Genomic DNA, 27,906 nt, shown 5'->3' with positions numbered 1-27,906 from the left:
GCTATAAGCCGCCATTTGGGTTCTGGGAATCAAACCCATGTTCTCTGCAATAGCAGTAATGTTCTTTGGAGTGGAAAGATTTAATTAGAGAAAGAAGTTGGGGTAGTGAGGGGATCAGGTGGGGGAGGTTAGTCAAAACAAAGTACTATATGTCACATATAAACTCAACAGAATATATAAATTACTCACATATAAATTAGAGGAGATACATATTGGAGGAGAGATACCCTACATGGTTGGATAATGCTGTTTGTAGAAGCTGTGTGTTACTAAACAAAAATCCCAGAACCAGGTCCATGCCAGTTGTTGGTCAGGGACGCTTCAGAGACTCTCAGAACAGTACAGAGTTTTGCAATTCCTCTTGGTTACCTACCAGAGCTAGAAAAGACCTGTTAAGAAAGATGTACCCACTTATTTTGAAGGCAACCGACCACTGCCCAATGATTACATTTGAGGCCCAGCCACTGAGAAAAGGGTAGTTGCATGCTCAGCCCATGTCTTTATACCACCCTTCTAAGGCTCAGGGAACATGGTGGAGAAGGAAGCAGAAAGAGTGTAAGTCAGAAGGCAGAAAGAAGGACGTGGAAATGCCATCTTCTGGCTACTGCAATGATCACAACCATGAACTCAGAAACTGCAGTTACCTGTACTGGGCCGCCACAAGACTGCCGCTGTCAGCAATCAGTCACGGATGGAAGAGGGACTTACAAGGCTCTACACCTCTTGCTGTGAATTCTGGGATAGGGGGAGTCATGGTCTTCAGTTGTGTACCACTGGTGGGTCAGCCAGCCCTCCTCAGTGTGAGCCGTCTCAGAAGGAAAGAGGAAGGAGCTGGTTTGCGACGTGACTGAGATTAGATGTGTCTGTTCATGCCATGGTTCTCATCTCCATCTCAATCAGTATTTTCCAAGATGTGACAAACTCATGTGTCAGATATGGTCTTTTAGGTGAAATAGGACTAGTTTAGCTACTACGACAGGGCAAAAACTATTATTGAACCATTACTGAGAGGAGTCTTTAAGAGATCCCTGGTTCCAGTCTCCCAGGCACAGGGACTATGGGTTGGTGCTGGGAAGCACTGTCATCTCTCTTCCTACTCTTTTGATGTTATCAAGGAAAGACTCTCAGTTGGTTCCTGAATGTCTTTAATATTGTGATAACTTTCCCATCTCTTTTGAAGCAGAGATTAGCACTACAGCTTGAGCCCTGCAGGCGAAGGACTAACACTGCTGTTTGCAGGCTTGAAACACGCAGCTGCCTTGGCTGATGATGGTGGTCTTTCTGATTTTTAATTAATTTAGTTTTTTTTTACAATTTCATGCATTTATATAAAATATTCTGGTTATTCTCTTCTTTTATCTTCTTTCCTGCCCTCGTTCTCCGCTCCTCCTTCATGAACCCAGTTTGCTCCAAACTTGCTATATAAGCAGATGACCTTGAACTCGATCCCATCTCACCTGCCCCTAGCCCTGGGATCACAGTCAGGCAGTACAGCACCCCATTCATTGGGTACTGGGGATGGAACCCAGGGCTTTGCACATAACTAGATGAATACTCCACCAACTCTAGTTACCTCCCTAGCCAGCCTCTGTTTTTGGTAGCTATAAGTTTCCCTTTCTAATTATTTCAAGGAAAAACCTAAGCTTGTTTAATGAAAAACATTAAATAAATATGACCACAGGCAATATTTAGCCATGGCAAAAAATAACATTAAAGTGATACATGAATAGCTGAGTTTTGAGACGTGTAATTGAAAGAAAGAAATCGGAGTTGGAGAGATGGCTCAGTGGTTAAGAGCACTGGCTGCTCTTACGGAGAACCTGGGTTTGATCCCCAGGACCCATCTGGTCCCAACTGACTACCTCCAGTTCCAGATTCAACCCCCTCTTCTGGCCTCTGTGGGCACGAGGCACACAAGTGGTGCATAGACATACATGCAGGCAAAACACCCATGAACACACAATTAGAATTTTAAAATGCTTAATAAAGGAATTTTATTAATTAATTAATAAATATTAAATTTATTTTGGATCTGAGCCTCCACTCACCTCTCCAAACCCAGAATCCCTCACTTGAGAATGGGCATGTCATAGGACAAGTGTCCCAGGGCTGCTATGGGGATTCAGTGGGAAACCTGGTTTAGTATGCACTAAGGGGAAAAGGGGAGGAAGAGATAAGGAACAGGAGGTCATACCCTGATCTTCAGAGCAAAGAAGGAAGCCTTGGAATCCTGCAAGGCCTGCAAGTGAAGCCCAGGGCCAGTGTTAAAGGAGGTGGCTCATTCTGGCATAGCTACTCTTCTGTTCTGATGGAGACCTGTGAGGTAGGACCTTGCTTTGATCATTCTGTTTCCAGCAAGGAATATACACACACCCCTCCCCCGCCGTGGGGAGCAGAAGAAGCCTTGTGTTAAGTGTAAGGAGTAGATGAAGTCCTGGGTGAATGTGTGTTGCTACATCAAGGACCCCAATGCCTCAGACCCATGGGAGTGACAAAGCCTTCCCCTGGACTGAAAGTGAATTTTAACAGTATATGCAGAAACTACCAACCACGGCTTCCTCCTCTGGGATGACTGCAGCCGGACTGCTCCCCTGGCGACCTCCTACAAAGATGAGCTAAATCTGCCTCCTTAATTCAGCTGTATGAAATAAATGCACCAAGGTTCCTGGCTGCAGTTGGTACCCTCTGTTGGAGGGAGCATAGTCTACCGATACCAGCTTTTCTGTACTTGTGTCTGTATGTCAGTCCTTTCTTCAATCTTTCATCACCCCAGGTAGGTCAATCCCTGGGCCATGCAGATGTGGACATCCCATACACAGAACTTGCCAGGGCCCTGGGGTGGGAACAGGAAGCAGATTGCTCTAACACCAAGGCTCTTGCCCCTCGGAGTTCCTGGGGAGGAGACTATGCACAGTTGAGTCACTACTGCAGCTTCAGCCTGTGAGGACCTAGGGGTTCAGGAGTGGGCCTGGCAGAAATGACTCTGGGCACCCTTGACTGTTTCATTTACCCACCAGGTAAGACGTCCTCTGTGGTGGCAGCATCAGGGACCAACTGGCAGGTATAGCTTAAAGTCATCTTTGAAACATTTATCTTTGCGATGTGTATGATGTGGGGGTGTGCATGCTGTGGCGTGCATGTGTAGGTCAGACAACTTTGTGCAGTCAGTTCTCTCCTTCCATTAAAAAAAAATTATGTGGGTTCTGGGGATTGAACTCACTCAGGTCATACGGCTTGCATGGCAATGCTTTATCGGCTGAGCCTTGTCCAAGCCCCTAAGTCATCTTTCTAAGTCAGTGAATGGAATCTGGATTTTGTGGTGCCTGGGGGAATCAGGGCACGGAGAAATGCAAAGTCACAGATCTCCCATGCCATGTTCAGCAACTTCACTGTGATTTGATGTCATAAGCACCAGGAGGACAATCTCATTCTAGAAGCACTCTTGTTAGTTGGAAAAATCTATAAAGGTAAAATATGTTGAAGGAGAGTTTTTGTTTCTTGCCCTGTTCTGCATTCATTTCTTTGGTATTTGGCTAACTGCTTTCTAGAACTGTACAATGTACAATTTATGGACACTGAAGAACACAGTGCAGTTCATCAACCTGTTTGAGTAAAACAACCCTTTTTAAGTAAAATAAATTACTTAAAAGAATCTTACATCCTAAAATGACTTTGTACATACTAGAGAAAGAAACCTCTTGGAAATCATAACAGCTCATAGAAAGGTAGAGCGGCATCAAGGAGATTAATGTATGCTAAGGTTTAATTGACCACTTGTTAATTTTTTGCAAGGGTAGGGATATAATTTGGGGAACTCACATAGGCCAGGCCAGCACTCGGCCCTTGGCTATGCCCCAAGACACCTCCACCTTTAGTTTCTGTTTTGAGACTGGATCTTGCTAAATTACCCAATTTACTGGGCTTTAATTCATAGGCGCTGTAGCCCAAGCCAGACCTTAACTCGTTCTCCCGCCTCAACCTCCTGTGCAGCTGAGGTTACAGGGTTGTGCTAATAGGCCTGGCTACACTTATTTTTTTAATTTATTTTTATGTATATGGATGTTCTATCTATATGTACATCTGTGTACTACAACTGTGCCTGGGGCCTGGAGGCCAAAAGGTATCAGATCCCTGTGGGACTGGGATAAAGGACATCTGTGAGCCACTGAACTCAAGCCTAAGGTGCCTGGAAGAACAGTCAGTGCTTAACTGTTGAGCCATCTCTCCAGGCACACAATAAATTTTAAGGTAATAAACAGAATTTACTTATGTGCAAATTGAAACTTGTTTTCTCAGATCCAGAACCTTTCTGTTTAAGGGGCTGTGCTGGGGGTTGAACCCAAAGCTTCTCAGATGCTAAGCAGGTGCTCTACCACAGAGCTATGCCCTAGCTCTACCTTCTTTATTGTTAAACAAAGCATCACCATTGTTTTTGAATTCACCAGAGTAGAGTCATCCTTTAATTTGTGTCCGTTTCTTTCACTCCTGCCTCAACTCCAATTAATCCCTGAAGTCCACAAAGGCCTTTAACTGGTATCCTGTAAGGCCTCTGGGCAGCTCTTCTGTAAGCTCCCCACAGTGTCACCTGCCATACCCCTCTCCTCAGGCTTCCTAGGGTTTTTTGTGTGTTTTTTTTTTTTCTCTGCCCCGGGTCCACAACTATACCTGGGACTCCACATCCAAACCTCAACTCTGACACGGGAACCTGCAAGGTCTACTGAGGCAACCAGGATTCATCACCACCAAGTCTGCTGCCTGTGTCTTTAAGAGACTTTACGGAAGCATTTTAATGGTCTGTGAATACCAGGCTGCCTGTCAGCAGGGATTTTTATCTTAGTTACTAGAATAATGGATTGTTTAATACACTCCTTGCTGAATGTACAGGAAAGCTTTTAGGCCAATTGTGGATCCATTCTGGCTAAATATAAATAGCTTTCCCTACTTTTATTTTTTTAAATCTGAATTATACATAGATGTAAAGTGTCAAATGGATCTGGCAGGTTTATTATAACAAAATGAGAGAGCACTTCCATGCTTCTCACTGCATTTCCCACCTCAGAGGCAGCCTCTTCCTCCTCTATGTGTTTATCACTGCATGTGTGTGCATGAGCAGGTGGGTGTTTGTGGAGTCCCAAAGTTGACGGCAGGCACCTTCTCAGATCCCTCTCTGCCTCAAGTGCTGGGACTGCTGGTCACTGCCACACCTGCACTGCTTTGTGTGTGCTCTGGGGTCAGAACCTCAGGCCACCTCCTGTTGGTGGCAAGCAATTCATCTACAGAGTCTTTTCCCTAGTCCCCACAATCTTGGCTTGGTTTTTTTTTTTTTTAATTTTTATCATTACCATTTTGTAAAAATGACACCTCAGAAAAACAACAGAAAAATGAAAACTACCATTTCTCCATCTTCAATGTTAAGCTGTATCTACTGATATTTTTCATTAATATTTTGTCATGAACTATCCCCAAGCAACCTACAAACAATCTTTTTTTTTTTTTAATTGACACAAATCTTCAATTTGGACAGGGCTTTGTACCTCCTCTGTAAGGTCACCGCCGGGGTGGTTTGGTGAGGGTTGGGGGAATGCACTTCTAAGATGCCTCAAAGCTTCCTTACAGTGTGGCCGTGGAGCTCTCACAGAAAGGGACCAGAAACAACCTGTCTCTTAAGGCATGGCCCGAGGCAGTGCAACATCACTTCTGCCATATTTGAACTCAGGAGCCAAAGAGCCGGTCCAGATTCAAGAGGAAGAACAAGAACACAGAGTGTGGTGGTGGGTGGGCGAAGGATCTGCAGCCATCGGTAAACCCCACAACCTCCCACTGAAGAAAGCAAACTAGCTACTCACCTTTCCCACGTCTCCATCCTTGAAATAAGGCTCCAGGGCAGTTCAGAGTCTTCCTTGGCACTCACCTTAGACGGCTGTCTAAGTGCTGTTGCCAGAGTGCCAGGTGGTAAACCAACAATGTCTTTTCTTTCTTCACTACTTTCTTATTGTCACATATGGGTTATTCCTGGAGTCTTTCTTCCGCTGCCTCAGGCAGGGACCTTCCTGCGCACTGGTGCTGCTGGCCTGTTCCTCAATCTCGAGCACTCCGCTGTTTGGGTGTATGAGACACACTAATCTAACTTCTCCCAAGGGTATTTGGTTAAGAATTGAGAACCATTAAATACTATTGAAGTTAATGATGGGCTTTTATTCTAAGTACCCCTTTAATGTTTATTTTTCCTTTCTGACAGTCTTGCTGTATAGTTCTGGCTGCATTAGTATTTACTATGTACTACAGGCTGGCTTCCAATGCATGACGATCCTCTTACCTTAGCCTCCCAAGTGTTGGGATTACAAGTATGAGCTGTCATGCTCAGCTATTTTTCTTAAAATAAGTTAAGACATTGGGGGCCAGGGAGATTGGACTGTAATTATACTCTTCTCTGGAACCTTGAGTTTAAGATTATTAGCCAAGCCTTCATGGTAGCTTGGCTATTTTGAACACTCCACAGATGTCTTAAGGAAGGTACATAGCAACCACAATTGGTTGCTGCTGAAGCACAACTCTGGCCCATGCATAGTGGTCAGGTTCTTCCTTCTAATATGTAAGCCCTGACTGAACTCAAGGTGGCAGACTTGATGCCAGGTGCCTGACTGGCTGAGCCACCTGGCTATCTCTTTCTTCTGTGCCTAACTAGCATCTAGTCCTTGTTTTTCCATTTTTGTCTCTTTAAAAATGTTAGTGAGAACTTTGTTTTCTGATACTTTCTTCTCCCTGAATGGTCCGTTCCCCCCATAGAACCTGTTTTCCTTTTAAAAAGAAATTTCCTTGGTCATCTTTACTTAGATAGGACCCACAAGGTGATTAGAAGCCAGAGTACCCTAGGATTTGGCAACTGGATTTCCCATGACAAACCTGGCTGAGATCTCGCTGTGTGTGTGTGTGTGTGTGTGTGTGTGTGTGTGTGTGTGATGACTCCTGATGCCAAATTTGTGTTTCAAGTGGGTACAGGATGCCCCCAGGGAAGATGCTTCCAATCTCCTGTGGGGTGATGGAGTCTTGGGGGCTGACTAGGTCCTGTAGCAGAGGGCTGGAGGTGATGTCTACATCTGGTGGGGTCCTGTGCACAGGAGACTTTACCAGGCCCAGAGTGCCTCATCTTACCTCTCCAAGGATGGATCGCTTATCTGCTGGTGTGGGGAAGAGGCCAGTTTATTTAATACAGTGGCACCACTGGCCTCTGTAGCAACCTTTCTCTACCCCAAGTCCAGATATTTGCTGGATATTGTGCAGTGCTGCAGACTGGCTGTTCCAGCATTCTTTGTTGATGGTCTTATATCTGCCTTTCTTAGGTCTGACAGGGATTATTTTCTCGCCCTTAGCTTCCAGTGCAACTTCTTCCTACATTTTCATTCCCCTTCACAATGAATCTCTCAAAACAAGCTCTTTGCTGCCTTTTGGTGGTGGGGAGATAGTGAGAGCAATGTTTTGTATACTTCAGAAACCTATGTTCAATGACCTTTAATGGGAGATCTGATCCCAGGGCCCTGGCTCCTGGCTCCCATGGATTGTAATACTCTCTTCCAGAGCCCAGCTATACCCACTTCACCTCTTCTAAGCCTCTTGGGTTGCCCTGCATGCTCTTCAGAAGTGTATCCTCTTCACATAGCCCAGCTGTTCCACACATGGGCCCTCATGCCACCTCATTGAGTCATCAATGCCCTACGGCTCAGCCTTCCTTCACAGGCCAGCCTCACTGGAAATACTCATCCCAAGTAGGAGCCACCTCTGCCTCTGCTGTTCCCACTGTGTTCACGCCACCTCCACTCTGGGATGGTGGACCATCTCAGGCCCTCCTCCTCTCACCTGGTCTGTCTTCAATGGCTGCTGCAGTGGCTTTGCCTCTACCTGGCATCAACATCCTGTCTTACCGTGCCTCCAGTGCATGGTGCCCAGCTTCCCATGGGTCACTATACCAGGCACACTGGAGCCCTTTCCAGGGGTCTTTCCTAAGTCTGACTGTAGAGGGTATCAGCCTCTTCCCAGGAGGGTGGGTTACACATTCCTGCCTTGGCTCCCTTACCCATGCTGGGCTCACAGCAGCCTCCATCTTCCCCTGGGAAAACATTCACCAGCTGCTTCTGAGTTTTGCCAGACTCTAGTAATGGAGCGGGATTGTATCAGTCTTCCTTCCATGTGGGTCTCAAGGGGCCCCCAAGAAAAAGCCAGTGACCGGCTCTGTGCCCTATGCTTCATCCTGCAATGGCAGGCAGGTGTCTTGGACAGCTGCATGAACGAGCACACTTCTTTTGATGAGTTTGTATGCCTTGTTACCTCTTTTGTCAACAGTCCCTTAGTGTGGGGTACAGAGGTCCTGTCGCCCTCGGTGGTACACAGATGCTAGTTCCATTGATATCCTGACTCGGTGCTGAAGGAACACAAAGAGCTCAGCTTTTGTGGCGTCGGAAGATTGTCGAGCCACTGGCTTTGAGCCTGGGAGGCAATGAAGGAGGACAGGAGCTTGGGTTTAGTACAGGTGCAGACTGGTTGCACCACCTCAAATGGAGACCTGAGACTTCCATTAGTCAGATAGGTTGGGGGCAACCCAGGGATTCCATGGCCTCAGAGTTCCCAGTGACATGATGTCTAGCTTGTTGTAAAAGATTCTAGTCTAGTACCTGCCCTCTAAGCAAGTCCACAGAGCAAAAATTCCTTGCTGACTAGTCAGCTACTCCTCGTGGGGGCAGGAGGGAGGTGTTGTCCTAGCTTCTCACCACTGCCTCCACAAGGGGTTCTGTGGGAGGTAGTGAAAGGAGGTGATGGGAGCCTGGGCTTGGCAGGCCAGAGTTGCTTGCTGCTTTTCCTCAGAGGGCGGCATAGGTTTGAGGGATGGGACCTTTAGACTGGCATCCAGGTCTCGGGAAGCACCAGAATTGTCTTCCCCAAAATACCAAACCATCATCCCTCACCAATCTGCCCGTCCAGATATATTGGTCTGGAAATGGGTGCAGAAGGGACATCTTAGGGTAGCAGGAGTGGGGATGCATCTTTGGTTCTCATCAGGCAACAACAGCCCATCCTAGGGCTGCAGCATCCTTGCAGCCATGCCAGTCACTCACTGCAAAGAACCTGCCAGGGTACTCTACAGATCTTTCTTTGAAGAAAATCACTGTGACCAGATCAGATGAGCCTGTTAATCCTGATGCCACAGGGAACAGCATCAGAGAACAGGGCCTTGGTTGCTTTGGTTTCCATCCTAGATTCCAGTAGTTCTTGAAGTCAATTCATAGGCTAGGTCGTGCCTATGAACACAGGCAACGAGGTCTGCCAGTGCTCAAGATGCTAAGCAGGTGGCTGGGATCTGGTGTGAAGGGTCCCTGTCCTCTGGAAGGTCTGGCTTCACCCATCTCCATGATCCTTCCACAAGCTAGGGTATAGGTTTGAAACTGTAGGTGTCGAGGTACGTACTCATATCACAGTTGCTAACAGGACTACTGGGATACTGGGAGCCTTGGCCTATGGTATATAAGAGAGAGAGGTTGTAGTCCCACCTCCCCAGAACCCATGCACTGGCAGCAGAGAGAAAGGGTGGGGAGGGATGGCCACAGTCACATGCACAGGGTGACTGGCAGCTCCCTGCTGTGCATACTAATTACATTTTTAATCAGCCAGAAGGAGGCTGCAGCATCAATCTGCCACACATGGCTCATGAATCACCCTGGAGCAAGCAGGAAGGTCCTGCGCTGATGACCCCAGCTCAGCCGTGAGGTGGCTCCTAGGAAGCCCCCTTGCCCTGGGTGCACAAGACCACCCTGCTGCCAGGCTCCCCACAGTATCTACACAGACAGCACTTCACACTTGATTTTATTCCATGACACTGATTTGCTGAAACCCCCCATTTCCTGGGCAGGGAAGGGCAGTGGGTGGCCTGGTCGAAGCAAGGCTGCCTGCCCAGGAAGACTGGGACCCTCTCTGCTCAGGGAAGCACTGGCCAGGCCTCAGCATTCCCTCCCCTGACCCCCAACCACACTGTATCCCTTCCAGTTCATTTAAAAACTGAGTTGCAAAAGTAAAATAAAATTAAAAAATAAAAACAAACCCCTGAGTTGTTAAAAAACCAAATTAAAAATCCCCTTTGGTGTCAAAAGGTCCTATTCCTAAAAGCCAGCAGGGTAGGGCAGGCACAGGCCTGGCTTGGGCTAGCATTCAGTCCTCGGGCTCCTCATCAGACTCCTTCTCCAGGCCCAGGGAACGCTCAGGGCCCGGTCGCTTCAGGATAGCACTGTACTTGAGGGCTGTGGCCTCTGCCTGCAGGACCACATCCACCAGGCTGAAGATGGTGATGACCTAGAGCAGAGCCGGGCACAGGGAGAGGACAGGGTAGGTAAGGACCTGTAATCAAAGCAAGCCGACTGCTGAGGCTCACCTAGCCTCTGCTGCCCTCTGTAAATGAGAGTCATAGGGCCTGGGGAGAACCAATGGCCCAGATGGCATCATGCAGGTACCTGGTATTCAGTGAACATTCATGAGGATCAAGAAAACAGGCTTGGTTGGGCCAGCCTTTGGAATAAGATAGATATAAGGTCTATAGCTTTTATCAGCTTCTCAAAGAATTCTGAAAGTTGGAGGAGAGGGATAGTTCCTGTCTCTGTCTCTAGTGGGCATTTCCATGTGAGAACCTGGAGTCTAAGTGCAGGGCTTGGGTCCTAGTGTGGGGGCTTGAAACCCCACTGGGGAGCCTACAGTGCTGGGGGAGAAATGAGGGGCACATGAGGATCTAAGGGACACATGTGGGAGACAGAAGGTGGGCTCAGGGACACAGTAGGGGGCTGACCTGCTGTACTGGCTCCTCTTCAAGATCATCAGGTTCCCAGAGGAGTGTGAGCTCTGGCTTCTTCCCCACCTTCTGAAAGTGGTAGGATCGAAGGGCCAGTGCCTGGGGGGCGGGGGAGGTTTACACATCAGAGCTTCAGGCCATGGGCTTCAGGTGCCACCTCTGAACCTTTAATTCTCCTGCTTGGGGGTGGCCCTCTGCCCTGACAAATTTCTGACTAGCTGGAGGAAGCTTGTACCCACTGCTCTATTGCTGCTGCCTGTTTGGCTTGAGACATGGGACACCCTACCCAGCTTCAGGAGCCTCTGCCAAGTTACCTTTGCTCTAAGTGACATCTGAAGGTGACCCAGGAACAAGGGGCAATCTAATCTGGGAGAGACCAGTGCTCTAATGATAACTTTAGGGGAGGGAACGGGTCTGTATAAGTTTGTTCAACTATCTGATGGCTGCAACCCCTGCTGGCGAGAGGCCTACCAGCCCAGACTGAGGGCCAGGTAATAGCAGAGCCTTTATTACCATCTGACCTGAACTACCATCCTGCTCAGTGACCCAAAGATGCCTGATGTTTCCAGCTGCACTTGGCTCACTCCTGTTCTACTTCCTTTATGAATTCTGTGTCTCTTCCTGTGCAGAGCTCCATACTTCCCCAAGTGCTCTGTATATAGGAGTTCAAAGCCAGGGGAAGGAGCCAGGTGACCACAGAGAAGCTAAAGTGAAACCCCCAGCTGACATTATTGGCAGACACCAAGAGAACTTCAAAGGAACTGTCACCCAGGGAAGAACCCAAGGCAGGACAGGCCTCTTTCTTCTCTTCAGGTACATAGTGTTCAGGGCAGTCCTGGCCATCCTCTGGCTTCTCCTTCCACATGTCCCTATAAAAACACCTCAGGCCCCACACCCTGACATCCTGGTTATATTCTGAGTGCCTGGGTCTTTAGGGAAGAATTTAGGCTAAATCTTGACCTGAAGTCCTGTCCCAGGCAGGCCTACTTGGGTGTCTGGGTAGGGTCTATCAGACAAACTTGGAGTTAGGGGTCCTGACCCTCTACTGTCACATGCCAGTGAAGCCCACTGCTGACGGAGGTGTTCTGTGGGCCCCACATAGCTCATGAATGGGGACAGCAAGGCTCTCAGCCTAGTCCTGCCTTCTAAGCTTGGGAAACTACCATGGGCTGTTCTGGGTCAGGGACATATGGGATCCCCATAAAGGAAATAGACATAGGCAGGGAAAAGGCAGTGAATCATGTGCTAAGCCGTTTAGGGATTGATCTGTTCTGCAGGTGCATGCCTCCCACTTCCACAGGGCATACTCACATTGCAGTAGATGCGCTTCTGCACACCAAAGCGCAGCACCAGCACATCGAAGGCTTGGTTCAGGACACCCATCACCATGGCTTCAGACTCTAGGGGACCACTCTCCTGTAGAAACAATGCTCCAGTCATGGTGTCCTCCCAGGAAGGGCCTGCATTGTGCTCCATACAGGCTCCTGGTGAGTGCACACCTAGGAAGCTGGGGGAGGGAGAAGGGGCAGGGATCACGTTGGACATTCACCTTTACTAGAACAGCGAAGAAGAGGCCGATACTGAGTTCCTGCACACGCTTGGAAGCCATGCGGCGGTCATTGCAGTGGTCGGCTTGCTTTTGTAGGGTATCAGGTTCCACATCTGGCTGCTCACTGTAGCCTGGGGAGAGGGTGATCAGCGTTGCTAGTGAGTAGGCTGAAGAAGGTTGTGTGCTGAGGCAAGGGATCTCGGGAAAATTATGGTCTCAGGCTTTCAGTAAGTCCCACTGCAGCTCCCATCATCTAGGTGTGAGTGGACAGTGTTTAAGCTTAGGCTTCTCTGTCCCTTGGGACTTCTATGATCACAGTAATGTGGTCTCTGGTCACTTACTCTGAGAGTGGGTAACTCTTGACTGGCAAAGGTCTTCCCAGCCCAGAGTCAAGTCCCTTACCCAGAGCAGCAGCCAGGAGGCGGTGCACTATGACGTCAGCGAAGCGGCGGATGGGAGAGGTGAAGTGTGTGTAGAGGGGAACGTTGAGAGCATAGTGCCGGAACTGCTCCTGGTCCTGCAGCATCCCAGAGCAGAAGTACAGTGCCATCTGGAGGAAGAGTGGGAATAAGCCTGGATGGGTCTAGTGGGTGCTGAGACCCAAAGCCTGGTCCATGGCAGGGTTGGCACAGACCTCCCCTATAAGCTTTATTTAGGCAGTTGATCAAAGACAGTCAGGCTCTTGGGGCTAGGGTCATTCTACCTAAGGGATCTCAGCAGCTGCCATGGAGGACAGTAGTGATCAGACCCCTTTTCCGTTCAGGATACATGTTAGCCAGGCCCAGGGCTGCCAGGTCTCTGACCATGAGAGTAGTGCTTGGAATAACCCAGAGAGCTCTATCTCTGCTGGGTATGGGTGTTGGGAGCCCTCCGGATGCTAGGTGGCCTCTGACCCTGTGGGACTGGCCACCAGGACATCTGTGCAAGGGTTCCTCCCCACTAAGGCCCATGGCTGCTGAGTCCCTTGCCAGGAATGATGCAGAGGGGTTACCTGGGGACTGATCTTTAGGATGGATCTGGGCTTCCACCCTGGGTCAGAATGATTGCCGACAGGAAAACATACGGCCATATTGGCCCAGGGCTGTAAATTGTCTTCCGGAGACACAGCTGAAGCTGAGATGCACATGTCCCTGGCCAGCATGAGAAGGTGCCAACTCTCATGGAAGTGCAGCTCATAAAAAGCTTCCCAGCCTTGCTGAGCCACCCCCATCTCCTCTGGCCCTGATCTCTGCCCAGTTGATGGCCACACTTGCACACTGGTTCTGCAATACTCCTGCACATACCAGCCACAGGACACAGTTTGTTAGCCTGCCAGCCTGTGTTTGCTTCTGACCAACTGTCCAAGGTGATACACTTGTCTAAAATACACGAGCAAAAAGAATCTCAGCTTCAGTACAACCTAGACAAAGTCTGGTCTCAGTCTTGCCACAGCCCCTGGATTCTGCAGCTGCTGCCTGGAAGGAAGTTCACTACCTTGAAAGCCCCAGAGTACCTGACCAAATGGACAGCCTGCCCTGGTTACCCCATGGGCACAGTCTTCACAGAGTACCTGACCAAATGGACAGCCTGCTCTGGTTACCCCGTGGGCACAGTCTTCACAGAGTACCTGACCAAATGGACAGCCTGCCCTGGTTACCCCATGGGCACAGTCTTCACAGAGTACCTGACCAAATGGACAGCCTGCTCTGGTTACCCCATGGGCACAGTCTTCACAGCAAGTCATGCTTATCTTTGTGACTCAGTTCCTCAGAAAGGCTGGGGTGAGGAGGAAAAGGGGTTCAGGCTCCTCGTTGGTCAGTATAGCTGTCTCCGGGCAGGGCAACAATAATGGCTTCTCTGCAGTGGCCAGAGATCCTTGGGATAGCTCTGGTGTCCTGCTGCAGCAGTTTTCTTGGGAACCAGGCCTCACTCCTCTTGCTTTTGTGCTTGCTGTAGCTGTGCCCCTGCCTGTCCCATCACGGGGTCACTCCTTGCCCCTGGAATCCTGGAGGGCAGAACCATCCCACACAGCACAGCCCAAGGTCTTTGAGGCTTCTGGTAAGCACAGCAAGGTGCTTAGCCTCTGTGCTGTCAGCACTGCCTAGGGTAAGGGTGGGGAACAGATACTGGAGATTGGGAGCAGGGAACAGGCAGTTAGGCCCCCAAAGGCCCTGATAGCACCATCATAGTAAAGCCAAGAGTTATCAGGAAATAAATCAGCTGTGGCTGGCTGAGGCCACCTGACTCTCATGAACAGATTGGATGTGCCAAGAGTGACTGACCCTTGAAAAATGGCCTGTCACTGCCCTGGCTGGTGTGGGGGCCCACAGCTAACCCCATTAATACCCATAACTCCTGTAGACCTGCCAATCTACTGAGATGGTTCCCATACCCAGGATGCTTAGGTCCAGCAGGAACTGCAGAATAGTGACAGGCTGCTAAGAGTCGGCCCATCTGTCTAGCTCATAGCTGTCACCTGCCTGGGGACATGGGCCCAAGCTCCTAACAAACTGATTCTCCTGGTCAGACTTTGCAGCTGCAGTAAAGGTGGAGGGTTTTTCTTGCCTGGGGTCTCTACCAACCATAGTCCAGAGCAGCCAGCCCTTGAGGGCTGGAGCATGCTTTTGCACACATACAAGATTCTTCTTGAGTCCAGAGCTTGCCTGTCCCAGGTGTGACTGCTGCATCCCTTGCCTGATAGTGTTCCTTAGCTTCTCTCTATCCAGCAAGCCCCAGAGCAGAGCAAGACAGTGGTGGGTTATATACACATGGTGCTTGCTAGTCAGAGTTACAGGTACTTCTGGGATCAAGAACAGGTGTGGCCTTTCCTTACCTGCATGGGCCGGGAGTACATGTTGGTGAGCACCTCTTTCCGGGCCAGAGAGTACTTGTCGTCTCCAAATGTTTTAGTCAGGCTTTTCTAGAAGTAAACCCCAAAAACCTCTATAAGATATGGCCAGGTTTGGGAAGAGGTTTGAGGATTCACCTGCTAATCATCCGATCCTAAGTTTGGGGAGGGTAAAGAGGGGTCCTAGGTTATGGGCCCAACCACAAGAGAAGTGGTTCATAGTCTGTAGTACACAATGGGCCTAAGATCTTCCAACCTTAGCTGGCAGATCACTCTTTTGAATAGAGCAATCCTCTGCCCCTCCACCCAACCCCAACCTTGAAGCACGGTGGGAAGTCTCCTTTTTGTGGGATGAGCCAGGACACTGGTTCTGCAACCCTCTACAGCTTAGCTCCAAGAAGGAGGCACTTGAAGCGACTTCCTCTAAGAAAGAGTCCTTGTTTCCATTTCCAATCAGTCCCACTCAACAAGAACTAATCCTTGGTATAGGACATGACGGTAGATTTTACATATATATCTTTTCTTACAAGTGAGCCTGGAGGAAGCCCGGCCACTCTTTCCACCAGAGATCTTTACTCTGCACCATCTCTGGACCAAGTATGACCTGAGAGCATCTGCCCTTCAATGGGAAATGAGTAGCCTCCCTTGGTCCAGACCAGATAATAGAGCTTTTCCCTAGCTGGAGCCATCCTCCCCACTGTAGAGGAGACCTGGCTGAATATGGAGCGACTACATAAGACATAGAAGTCACCACAAGCCCAACTCTCAGACTTTCATCTCTTTTCTCCAAGCAAGACTTCCCATTACCTGCCCACCAGAACTCACATTGAGGGCCCCTGCAGAGCTGACATCCATGGGCAGTCCCATCTGGTCACAGAACTCCACCAGGTCACTGAGCATCTTTGTCTGTGGTGGTGGGTGCCGGCGCAGCAGGGCCTGCTCCGGGAAGGTGCGGAAGATCTTGTGGGCTACTGCCATGTTAGCCAGGAGCATGAATTCCTCTACAAGCCTGTAGGCGAGGGGTAGTCACTAGAGGGACCCTGGAGGCAGGGAACACTGTCCCTGTCCCAAGATCTCTGCTCAACTGGTTCTCTTACACCTTAGTTCCCAGTGTAAGAACCTTCCTGCGACCTGCTCAAACTTGTTCCTTCTAGTTCTTTCTCTTTCATCTCCGTGCTCTGGTTCTCCCAGAGTCAACCTGTCAATAATGATTTTCTCTTTCTGTCTGTGAATGTGTGTGTGTTCTCCTTGCTCCACGGTAGCACTCCTGGGGAACAGAGACAAAAATGTCTCATTTCCCATTGAAGGGCAGATGCTCTCAGGTCATACCTGGTCCAGAGATGGTCCAGAGTAAAGATTTCTGGTGGAAAGAGTAGCCAGGCTTCCTTCAGGTTCACTTGTAAGCAAAGTTATCATTCTAATTGTCCTTCACTCCAGTGTGGTTAGAAACACTGTAAGTACAGTGGATAAAGCTCTGAACAGCAAGATAAAAACATGTTGAGGCCCTAGTGGGGAGAAACAGGGACTGGTGGAAGATGGAAGAAGTGTTCCAAGAGCAGGAAGCTAGGCAAGGCAGGGGTTAGCATCAACTAGCCCTGAGGTTAGATACCTGGATTCCTATCCTGGGCAGGTCACATGCTGGTCTCCCCTGACAGTTGGGGCTCAGGAAAGTGGATTGGCCACGATGCCTTTCAGGAAGGGAGTATGCATCCTACTGTAGTTAGGATGCCCTGAGTGGAGAAGCCTTGTTCCCTGGAAGGCAGGGGCCATTAGAGACCTTTTTCCACTTAGAGGAGACTCCGCAAGTTGTATATATCAAGACTTGGGATTCTCCCTCACAGGCAACTCTGGATTTGGCAGTGTCTGAGGAAGCCTGAGATAAAGTTCTCTATTAGAGGTTGAGTACTATTGTTTGGTCATACCTGTCATCTAAACAGGCTCTTAGGTGGAATGTCAGACACAGCGAGGGAGAATCCCTCCTATGCTCTGACTAGACCTGCTATAAAGAGTCTTGCCTCAGGGAGTTTTTTTCTTCAGCAAGGAATAGGCAAGTACCTCAGCAGTGTAGGCCTCACCAGGTGGGGCCTGGGCATGCCTGACTTCTGTCACAGGTGCCTGGGCACACCTCTGTCATGGGGACCTTAGCTGACTCACTATGCAGGAGACTCAGCTCAAGAAAAGAAGCCTTTATGTTGCCCACTAGTTGGTAGCCAGAGCTTTTTAGGCAGTCATTCTGTGTCCCGGTATCCAATCTGTCCTTGTGCTTATTAGTGCCTGCCAATCACCATCACTGACTACCAAGTCTCCGAGAGGCAGTGAAAATGCTGGTTCTGCTGTACTCTGGTGGAGCTCTCAGTGAATCACAGAGCTCTCCCAATCTTCCTTCCCAAAGTAAGACAGGGTTAATAGCTGATCACAGCAGGAGGCAGAGGGAACGTGTTCTGGGTTGGACACAGACAGGAATATCAACTACCCAAGACACAGTGGTGCCTTCCCTTCTTCCTATCCACCATACAAATGACTAACACATCTGATAATCCTTCTCCCTGCCTCAGTCTCCAGAGTGCTGGGATGCTCTGTCTATTCCTGCTCCGGCTGTTTCTCAGATGCTCCCAGGTTTGTGAATTTGTCTATTCAACAGGCATTGCTATTGGGGGGGGGGCAGACATGTGTACATATTTTTTTCTCTTCATGCAGTCCCAGAATCCGATGGACCAGGGCTGAGCCAGGACTGCAGTTTATAAGTGAAGCCGGCAGGTGGCAGCAGGGCCCCACATCAGGGCTGTGAGGACTTGGCTGGCAGGCAGGATCAGGAGCAGGGCTGGGCTAGTGGTTCAGATGGGACCCTCCTTGCCTCAACCTACAGATCAGAGAATATCTTGGGATGAACCAGACTCCTGCTCCAAAGGAGCTCCTCTGCTTTGCTACTCATGAGCTCATGTAGGGACAAGAACCAAAACACAGAGAAGGTTTGGAGTGACAGAGGGGTCACTATGGGAAATAGGCACTAACAGGCTTCAGGCAAGCTGCTTCTCCAGGGACCATAACCCTACTACTTATTTTCCCTGGACATCTGCACGATACCATAGGGTACCCCCAGGCCTTGAGAAGAGAAGCACATGGATAACCCTGATCACAGTCCAGTGTGGCTCTGGACGCATAGGCTGGCCTTACTCAGGTGCCTTGGTACCTGTGGATTCCATTTCCAGTAGCAGTCCTTATCCATCTGTCCATCTTCTCTCTCTCCATCCATCTTTCCCTTACTCTCTCCCTTCAAGCTAAGACATAAGCCTGTGAACCCTCCACAACAATTTAACAAGATCAAAGCATAAACCTAAACACTGTCACCAAACAGGAGGATGGCACAGCAGGAAGTTCCCATTCTCTGGGTGCTAATAAGGCTCATTACTGTTATAGGGCAGCTGTGGGAGCCATTTCCCCAAACCTTGCCCTTAAAATCTTCCCACACTTGCAAGTGAAAGGGGAAGGGGCAAGTCTGTGTACACAAGGGCTTGGCAGATGCTCTGGACTTGGAGCCCCATGACTCCCAGGAGCCCCAAGAGCTGTAAGATGGCCCCCGGTGGAACTCTGAAACTGTCAGGTTGAGACATGGTAAAGCCACTAGCAGCCAGAGCTCCACTGAGCTCGATTTCCTGTGGAGGGTGCACAGAGATCCTTTACTCTTACCTAGGGCTAGTAGAGGGCCCTCTTTGCTGGCACCTGTCTATCTCGGGCAATTCTCACTGTGAACAGCAGAGGGCCCCCAGAATCTTCCATTCCAGGTCCTGGGACATGGCAGGAGCCGCTTAGAACCCAAGAACTTCTGGGCAAGAACAACCCCAGAATTCACAAATTGTGGCTCTGCGGCCCAATGTCTTGCGGGGGGGGGGGGGGTTGTCCCTGGAGTCCCGGTGGCTGTTTCTTTCTTAGCCAAACCCTCTGTGATAAGGGTTCTGTGCAAACAAGGGTGCATGGTGGCCTCTGACCAGTAAGCTCGCAGCCATCTGACCCATTCTCTCTTGTGGGGAAGGGGCAATGCTGCATAGATCAGCTCACAGCCAAACTCAAACGATACCCTGTACTATCTATCCCAGGGCAGATGAAGCAGGCTGGAGGACATTAGGATATGGGACTGGGCAAGTGGCTGAGGGCTGTCTGGGTTGCCATGACTTAGGCTTTCCTTCTGGTCCGGGCACCTGCCTTCAGTCTTAGGACACCTCCTCCCCCAGTGACAGCATTGCACAGGCATGAGATCACATAGCCCCGCTGGGGATGGGGAGCTGGAGTTGGAGCCCAGCAACTGCCTGACAACTGCTCTAAATAGGGGCTCAGGAATGGCTGCCAGCCAGGATCACCTTCCAGAACAGCAAGCCAAGCCTTCAGAGATGGGGCCTCAGTCCCAGGCCTGGCATCTGCTGAGCATCTGGAGCCCTGAGCCACTAGGACCCCATAACTCTGGAGATCTTGGGTGGGATTGTGCTGTAACAAAGCTGTTGACTAGGAGGATATCAGGGTGAAAGCTCACAGCCCTCACTCACAGCATCCCCTACCTGTTGTCAGGGCTTGCAAGACCTGGTGAGAGAGGGGGCAGGTTTGCAGTTTCTCACCAGTTGTTCTCAGGGAACAACTGAGGCAGCAACAACCAACCTATGTAAAGCACACACCACAGATGCACATTCATATAATAGAAAGGCAGTTTCACCCAGAACTTAAAGAGAAAGGCAGTTCACGCATACAAAAGTGCGTGAGCTGCCAGGGCTTGCTTTGTTCATTTTTTATTCTCTGCATCTTCACCTTAGGAAGTGAGTGTGCTCAGCGAACATCTTATGAGAGACAGCTGCTGGAGGCAGCACCCCACCATCTGAGGACCTGAACTGGGACATGTTTGTTTGTGTCCTAAATGTGCTTATTATTTGCAGTTTACTTATAAAAGTTTGTTCACTTGTTTGTTTTGAGATAGGGCCTTTTCTATGCAGCCCAGACTGGCTTGAGACTTGTGATCCTCCGTCTCAGCCTCCTGAGGACTGAGATTATCTAAGTGTGAATCACCATCCTTGACAGAGATCCGAGAGCGGTTAGGTGAGAAGCAGGCCTCTGAGAAAGGTGGGCATGCCAACCAAGCAGATGCAGTGTATTAAGTGCCTGGCCTTAAATAAGTGCTAAACAGACTATGGTAATGTGTACCCTGGCCTAGACCTTGCTCCTCTTGTCTGGGCACCTGCCCTGTTAGAATCTTCTTTTTCCTAGAGCAACAGGGTATATAGGACTGTGTCAAGGGTTCCAACTCTAGGATTTGGGATAGATTTCCAGAAGTTTCCCCAGTTCTTCCACCTTTGTCCTGATTTTCATCTCCTGCTTCTTTGTTGTCTCCACACCAACTGCATCATTCTTCTTCCCACTCCACCCTACTCTAGCCCTAGTCAACTTTTGAGGCCCTTTTGGCTTCTGTGCTTTTGTGTCTCTGTTCACACAGCCCAGAGTCCACTCCTCTCATTTCTTTTCTCTGACTATCATTCAGTCTGGAAGATGATGTAGGAATGCTCTCTTAGCACCCTCTTGGTCCCCATCCTAGTACCTGGTCTTCAGGACTGTGATGGCCTCCTGGTCCTAGGTTATATCTCATGGTGCATGCTCTAGTCCCAGGATAGATGTTCAACAACATGCACAGAGGTGAAGGACTCCCAGGACAAATCACATCCGACTCCGGCTCAGAAGGTAGGACTGCTGGGTCCCTATTCCCAATGAGTGTTCTTTCTGTTTAGTTCCCAGGAGCTTCTGACTCCAATACTTCCTGCCAGCCATGCTGATAACTTGGAGCCACCAAGTCTCCTGATTGTTCATTTACATCCCTACCCCATCTATTGAGTACCATTTTCCTAATATACAGCGGCAGAGTTATTTACAACACCAGTGGCTGGTAGGCCTCAGCCTTCAGGGCTAGCTGTCTCTTTGTTGGATTACTTTTTCACTGTTTCTAGCTGTGGCCTCACTCTGCCCTGGGTGCCACTTCTCCTGTGGCCTGAGGATACTCTTCTCTTTCTGGGTGAGAGGAGCAATGTGCGAATAGGCAAGTGATCTGTTCTAACTCCTACACTCCCTAAGCAGCGGTCTGTGCTCTTGGGGATAGCTGCCTTGGTGGCAGAATGCCTCAATCCATCTCTAAGATGCTCCCATAGGGAGGTATGCTCACAAGCAGGATTAATTCCAAGGGATGCCAAGGAACCAAGAATGAAATATAAAAAGCTCAACGTGGAAAGTAAGGAATCAAGTCGAGAGGCCTGGACCCCACCTGGGAGCTGGAAGGCTGTTGAACAAGGAAGATGTTTCATTAAGAGTGTGGCGATAGTTGGAGGTGGGGAAGAGAACCAGGGCCAATTAGGGTGAGGGCTGAGGAGTTCATGGCTGGTAGACAGCAGCCAAAGCAGTAATGGGGCAGCACAGGGATTGAGTGAGCCAGGTGAGCAAGGTGTGTGCACTGGCCCTCAGGATGCCAGAGCAGAGGGTGGAGGTGGTAGACTGAGTCAGAGGGATGTAGATGAGCTGCAGCAGGCTACCCACGGTGAACTGCTGCAGAGCAAAGGAAAGGGTAGGAAAAGGCCCCTGGGGCTGATAAGTAGATGCAAGCCAGCAGCGTGGCAGGCCTGGGGAAACCAGGAAATCATGGTAGGGTGACAGGCCAAGTACAGATAGTGCTCCATTCAGTGACAGTGAGAGTCAGTGTCAGAAGGAAGGGAGCCGGGGACGGGCTTCTGACTATTTTCAGATGAGCTGAAGGTATTCTCTGAGGCAGGGGCTCATGCTCTGAGACAGCCTGAAGGAAACTAGCCAGAAGGCCAAGAAGAGGAGGTGGAAGGAAAGTCACTGTCTCATATCTGATTCTAGAGAAGGTGAGTTCCCAAGTCAGTGCAGAAGAAGGGTCTACAGCTTCCATCTTGACCATGCTCCCTGTAGCAAGGTTGACCCATGGCAGCTAACGCTGTTTCCTTATAGACCCTAGAGTTCACAGGTCACTTCTGACACCATGCTGCAGCTGTCAGAAAGAGAGAACCCTTGCTCAATATCACAGCCGGTCAGGGACAGAGAAGCTAAATGTTACATTCCCCAAGCTCCTCATCCAGCACTGAGCCAGAGAGCAGACGGGTGGCCCCAGAGCACTGTCAAGCCCACTGGACAGTGGAGAGAAGAGTACTGTACCTGCTAGAAACAGCTACCTCACCGTGGCCCAAGGACAGGAATGGGTGCCAGGGTAGCTGCTGTTCCTGCCCCTAGAGCTCAGTTTCTTGAGAGAACAGCGAGAGGCTGGCACTAACCTTGGGTCTCTCCTCAGGCAGGAATAAAGTGCTGAGGGCAGGTCCTGTCCAGACCCTGCCTCCTCAGGCCTTGCCTTCATATTTTCTACCCCTCTGCACCTGGCCTCTCAATACTGCCTGGCAAGGAAGGTGGGGCCTATGAGTTATTCTACCCTCAGATCCAATTTACCTGCTAGCCCAGAAGAGAAACCCATCCCACCCTTTTCATACCCAGAACACTGGCAAAGCGGCTTCAGAAGTGGTCTGGAGCTGGGCTGGGACTGGAGCCTACAAGGCCAGAGCTGAGGGGCTGGTTGTTGCTGAAACCTGAAACTGCATCCATTTTCAAAGACCAAAACCAAGTGTGAGACAGGAAGAGCCTCTGCCCTCAGCCACCAGGGCACTTGTCAGAACTCTGTGGGAATCTCATGCTAATGGAATTAGGCCACTCACAGAGATTGTTCAATTAGCTCTTGGTGAAACTGCTAACTTGGAAATTTGATAAGAATTGCTCCCAGCCACTTTCAAATTCATTTCTTCTGAAAACCACATGGGCACATTCTCACTGTGGGTTAAAGAGCCCTTGGGCTCCTTAGTAGCTGTGAAGGCAGCTGCTGGGCCTCTCACAGGAGCTGTGTGCTGGAGCATGGCTCCTTCTCTACAGCTGGGCGACCCAAGGTGGGGAGGCAGCAGCCGCCCTCACAGGAGACCTGCTGCTCTCTCAGCGGCCCCAAATTGAGTGTAGTGTGGTGGAAAACGGCAAGGGAATGGGGCGTGATGGGAAGTCAGTGGTCCGATCAGCACTAAATTGAGGGCTGCTGGGGGTGGGAAACTTTAGAGGTCTTTGTTGCAGTTCTCTTTGAGGCCAGGCCAGGGTGGAGCTGGTGGCTAGGAAGCTGGAAAGTGGAGGCGTTGGGGAGGGGGGTAGCTGTAGTCCAAGCTGCAGGGGAATGGGGAGGGGCACCTGGGGAGAAGAGGCAGCAGTAATTTGACAGGGCGCCCACCGTGGCTGCACCACAGGGCCACCCCACGTCACAACTAGAGCCTCTAGTTGACCCCTTTCCTCTTGGGCTCCCTGCAACCTGCTCAACGTTTGGACGTTCCCGTGAAACCACAGGGAAATGAATGGGGCCTAGTTCACAGGCATGGAAAACCCCAGAGGAGCAGGCCTCTGGAGCCAGACATAACAGGCCTTGTGGGTGAGGCCAGAGCCAGGTTTTCTAGTCTGTGGGGCTGAATCTACTCCAAGCCTTTCTATAGGTTCAGCAGGCGGAGCCCTACTGCAGTGAGGCACGTTTGAGCCATGTTTTTCTAGTTCAAAAGGAAGTCTCCAGAGGTTAGACAGCCAAGTGCAGCCCTGTGGCCCTGCCAAAAGGAGGCCCAGTGGCTGCGGTAGGGAGGGGGAAGGGATTGCTCCCAGCCGGTTGACAGCACTGAAAGCCCTTTGTCAGCATAAAGCTAGCCACGAAGACTTGCTCTTCCCAAAGCTCAGCTCCGTGCACAGAGGCACGGGGCAGGCCTGCAACTGGGCAGCAGCTCTGGCCCCTAAGCAGAACCAGGCAGCAGTTTGAGCCGTGTGGCCTTGTAGCAAGGGGTAATTGGGCCTCGCTGGCTCCTTTATGATGTTGACACAAACTCCTTTCTCCAGTTCCACTGGAGCTGGACCCACTGACTAGAGGAGGTGTGGCCAAGGCACACAGAAGCACACCACCTCAAGGAGCCACTGCCTGCCCGCAACAGCTCTATGGCCCTGTTCAGACTCCTAGCCAAGGCCAGGGCTCCCTCTCACGCTCAAGTAGAGGAGGCTGGCTCTGTTGACCTGTAACAAGAACAGAGCTTGGACAAGCTCAGGGGAACCAACTGAGTCACCCCTAACTTTGGGAGGGGTCAACTTTGGTTCTAAAGCTAAGATTTGAGTACTAAGCTGTTCAAGGGAGAAGAGTGTTTTAAAACACAACATTCTCTCATATATACATACACACAACTACAAAAGACATCTAGAAAGAAGAGAGGAGGAGCCAGGTAGTCCTGTGAACTTAGGCTGTTCTGCTTTATTGAAAGTATGTTTTACTTGCCTCCAAGAAAGTGCTCTTGCCTGGGCTGCTGGGGAGTGGGCCCCATTTTCCAAGGTCACCCTGAAGTGATGAAGGCACTAATGGTGGGAAAGAAAAAAGAATATGGACAAGCTCTTTGTGTGTTTTGTCATCTACCCCATGAATCTTTTCCCAGGAAGATACCATAGGTCTTAATGTGCACAGGGGGATATTGAGTCTCAGAGGCTACAGAGGATGACTAGTTCCAGATAGTGGCAGGGCCCAGATCTGGGGAGCCACCAAGACCTGCAGCCTTGACTTCACCAGGCTTGTAGGAGTCGGGGTGGCTGTGCTAAGTGGGAGGAGGTACAGAAACAAGTGATTCCCTTTGGAGAGCCCTGCTCTGGGATGACACATGAGATTCAAATGCTTTCAGGGCTTATGCTCCCTAAAGAACTTCAAGCCTCACTTGGCCGAGACTCTCCCTTTTTTATATGGGATGTTACCCTTTCCTCCCCTGGTACCAGGCAGGCTTGTGTATCAGTTTTCCTAGGCAGACCGTTCCTATAATAAGTCAGAGGCACAGAACAGCTAGATTTGCATGGTGGGGCCACCCTGTGGGTCTGGGTTGCAACATTGTTTGGCTCCATCCAATCAAGAGGACACACTGGAAGTAACTGAGTGTCCCTTTTGAAGTGTAGGCAATCTCTGTCTGGGCAAGACAAGACCAGGCCTGCAGAGGCTGTGGGAGGAACCTGAGTATGCCTCTAGGGAGGGACATTAGTGCTGGGAACAACTTTCAGCTCTGAAGGGAGCCCTAGAACGAGTGAAGCAAGCTCCTTGATCTGCCTCACTCTCCTTCCCACGATGCACACACACTGCACCTGCAATGGCCTCAGAACCAAGCATGGCCCGATTTCTATTCTGCTCACTTGAGGCTCTGGAGAAGACCAGAACAGATGGAAGAAGCAGACAGGCTGAACCCTGGCGTAGGGACATAGTCAGGGCTGTCTGAGTTGTCAAGCCACTGGTGTGGACTAGAGCCTGTCCACAGGCCTCAGTCTTTGGAGGGTACAACGGAGATGATCCTTCTCACTTTCTTGTCCTCTATGGCTTTGTTGATATTGAAGGTTATATCGAAGTAAGCCATAGCTCTATCACACATGGTGGGGGAGAGATTACAATAAGCTTCCTAGAAAGAGTAGCACTTGTGAAATCATTAGGGAACCACAAGCCCATCTTTTTCACTAAAAGTCCAAGGCACAGCTGAGGGGCATCCAAAAGCCAGAGCTAGACACACTTAGGTTGGAGCGAGGCTTATGGTTGAAGGGTTTTTATACATGTATCCTTGCTTTGCTCCAACCCTATCAGTTTATGGACAAGCTGTGGTCAGATCCATTCTCAGTGATGCCCTTGTAAGTTTGCTCACTCAGCTGCTCTCTCTACAGCAGTCCTGGATGGGCCTCTCCACTTGTCTGCTTGTGGTATATTTACTGCTCTGCCCTCCCCTGTCTTCTTCTGCCAGTCACAGCTACCCAGAACCACTATTATTGCTGCCTTATTTCCCAGATACTTGAACAGTGTCTAGGACATAGTATGCAGCCACTAAATCTTTTTAATGACAACAGCAACAATAATAACAATAATTATTATTCCTGTGCCCATTGAGTTAACAATATCAGAAACCTGCTGCTGCCATTGGGCTCCTGGGAAGTAAAGCTTCCATCTACATGGGGACACCCACTCTATAGCCTCCACACCTATCACCACCATTCTTACAAGTACTTCCTGTTCAGGTCAGCCCACCATGGAAGCTAAATCAGTGCTCTTCAGAGACCCATCCTATAGCCAGAGAGATGCAGAAATCACAAAGACCCTATATGCAGATTGTATTATACACCAGATAGTTCTGTACTCATGGCTAAACTTAGAAAAATGGCTCCTATGAAATGCCTCAGAATGCAGAGCCCTGGGAAATTCTATCACGCACCTCACAAATTAGAAGACTATTAAGTTACATGCTGTAACCCCAGTGTAAACTTCATTCCTTTGCTTGCCCAGAAACCTTTACTGGACACCTGCTAGAGTCAAGCACTTTGCAGAGCATGGAGATAAGAGCCACAGAGACAGGTATGTCAAGCAGCATTCATGACAAATACCCAAGGAAAAAAGACATGGTAAAAGAAATATGCTTGGGCTCAGAGGTATGAGTTCATGGTCTGTTGGCCTGCAACGATACTGAGCAGGATGATGGGAACATGAGGCAGAGCAGGATAAGCCCACCTAGCTGTGGCCAGGAAGTGGCAAGTGGCAGGAAGAAGGAGCCAAGGGCAAGGTACAGACTACAAGAATCCCCATCCTTTGGGCCTAGTTCCTCCTAAAGTCTCTGCCACCTTCCAAAACAGTCACCAGAGAGGGACAAAGCCTTCAACTCATGAACCTATGGGCCATTTCATATTTACACCATATAGGGTGACAAAAGAATTAGGAACCAGGTTCCCAGAGACATCCAGCATAGGAAGGAAAGGACATGTACTCCTTTCTCCGCTGGGCTCTAATTTGAGAAGCAAGTGCTCTGTGAGCAGCTGGCAGGATGGGCTTCTGTATTTTGACATGGAGAGGACAAATCAGGTGCTTTGGTGCTGCCCCGTGGAAAGGGGGAACCACTTACGCGTGTGTGTCTGGTGTGGTACAGGCAAATGTCAGGGAAGCCCAGAACTCACAGGATGGGAACACATCCATTTAAAGCACTCTGAACCCAGTTCATAAAACCATGGGTCAATATTTTTAAAGTCATATAACTAATGAGCTCTGCCAGACTCAACAGACCGCATCCCAGTGGGTGATAAGACAAGTGTTAGCTTAGAGGAAACAGCCCAGGCGGGAAGAGGCTTTTCTTAATCTGTTGGGTTTCGTGTTTATAGCAGAGCAGCTGCCCTTGGACAAGAGTATTCATTGATCAGGTCACCCACAAAGAAGGCTTAGTTACCATGCTCACCCTGTTTGGGTTTAAGCAATAACTGTCTACAGGCAAGAAAAAATTCAATTATGGCAAGTTCAGTAGGTCCCATCAGGCCAGCAAAAGCTGCCTCAGATTCTCATTTCCAAGTATTATTGTTCTCACTGACCCTCCACTATCTTGAGGTGAAAAGAAAATGTGTAGAAACATAAGGTTTGGTCCTTTATAAACAAAGCAAATAACAACTGCTAAGAATTATTTAAAGCGTGAATGTGTACACCTGTAACACCAGCACCCAGGAGACTAGAACAAAAGGTTTGCCACAGGCTTGACGCTAACTTGATCTATGGAGCATACCAAGTTCCAGGTAATCTGGGCTACATGGTAAGACTAAATAGTAATAATAATGATGATAATGATGAAT

General features: G+C 49.6%; 1 protein-coding gene across 5 annotated transcripts in view; it reads right to left on the bottom strand.

Annotated features, from left to right (window-relative positions):
* Nucleotides 1-9,835: 9,835 nt before the first annotated feature.
* Nucleotides 9,836-27,906, bottom strand: part of Dis3l2 (DIS3 like 3'-5' exoribonuclease 2) — a 329,266-nt gene continuing 311,195 nt past the window's right edge. For all 5 annotated transcript variants that reach the window (XM_085697205.2, XM_085697193.2, XM_085697207.2 and 2 more), the window contains 7 exons: nt 16,027-16,210; nt 15,187-15,273; nt 12,777-12,924; nt 12,375-12,505; nt 12,137-12,241; nt 10,823-10,924; nt 9,836-10,335 (listed from right to left, as the gene is read on the bottom strand). In XM_085697205.2, the coding sequence (XP_085553331.2) occupies nt 10,195-10,335; nt 10,823-10,924; nt 12,137-12,241; nt 12,375-12,505; nt 12,777-12,924; nt 15,187-15,273; nt 16,027-16,210 (898 nt within the window). In that variant the 3' untranslated portion in view covers nt 9,836-10,194. The remainder of the gene's footprint in view (nt 10,336-10,822; nt 10,925-12,136; nt 12,242-12,374; nt 12,506-12,776; nt 12,925-15,186; nt 15,274-16,026; nt 16,211-27,906) is intronic.

The sequence above is a fragment of the Myodes glareolus genome, chromosome 1 (assembly GCF_982192425.1).
Source record: "Myodes glareolus chromosome 1, mMyoGla1.1, whole genome shotgun sequence".
Classification (NCBI taxonomy): domain Eukaryota; kingdom Metazoa; phylum Chordata; class Mammalia; order Rodentia; family Cricetidae; genus Myodes; species Myodes glareolus.
This window is presented reverse-complemented; position numbering and strand designations above follow the sequence as displayed.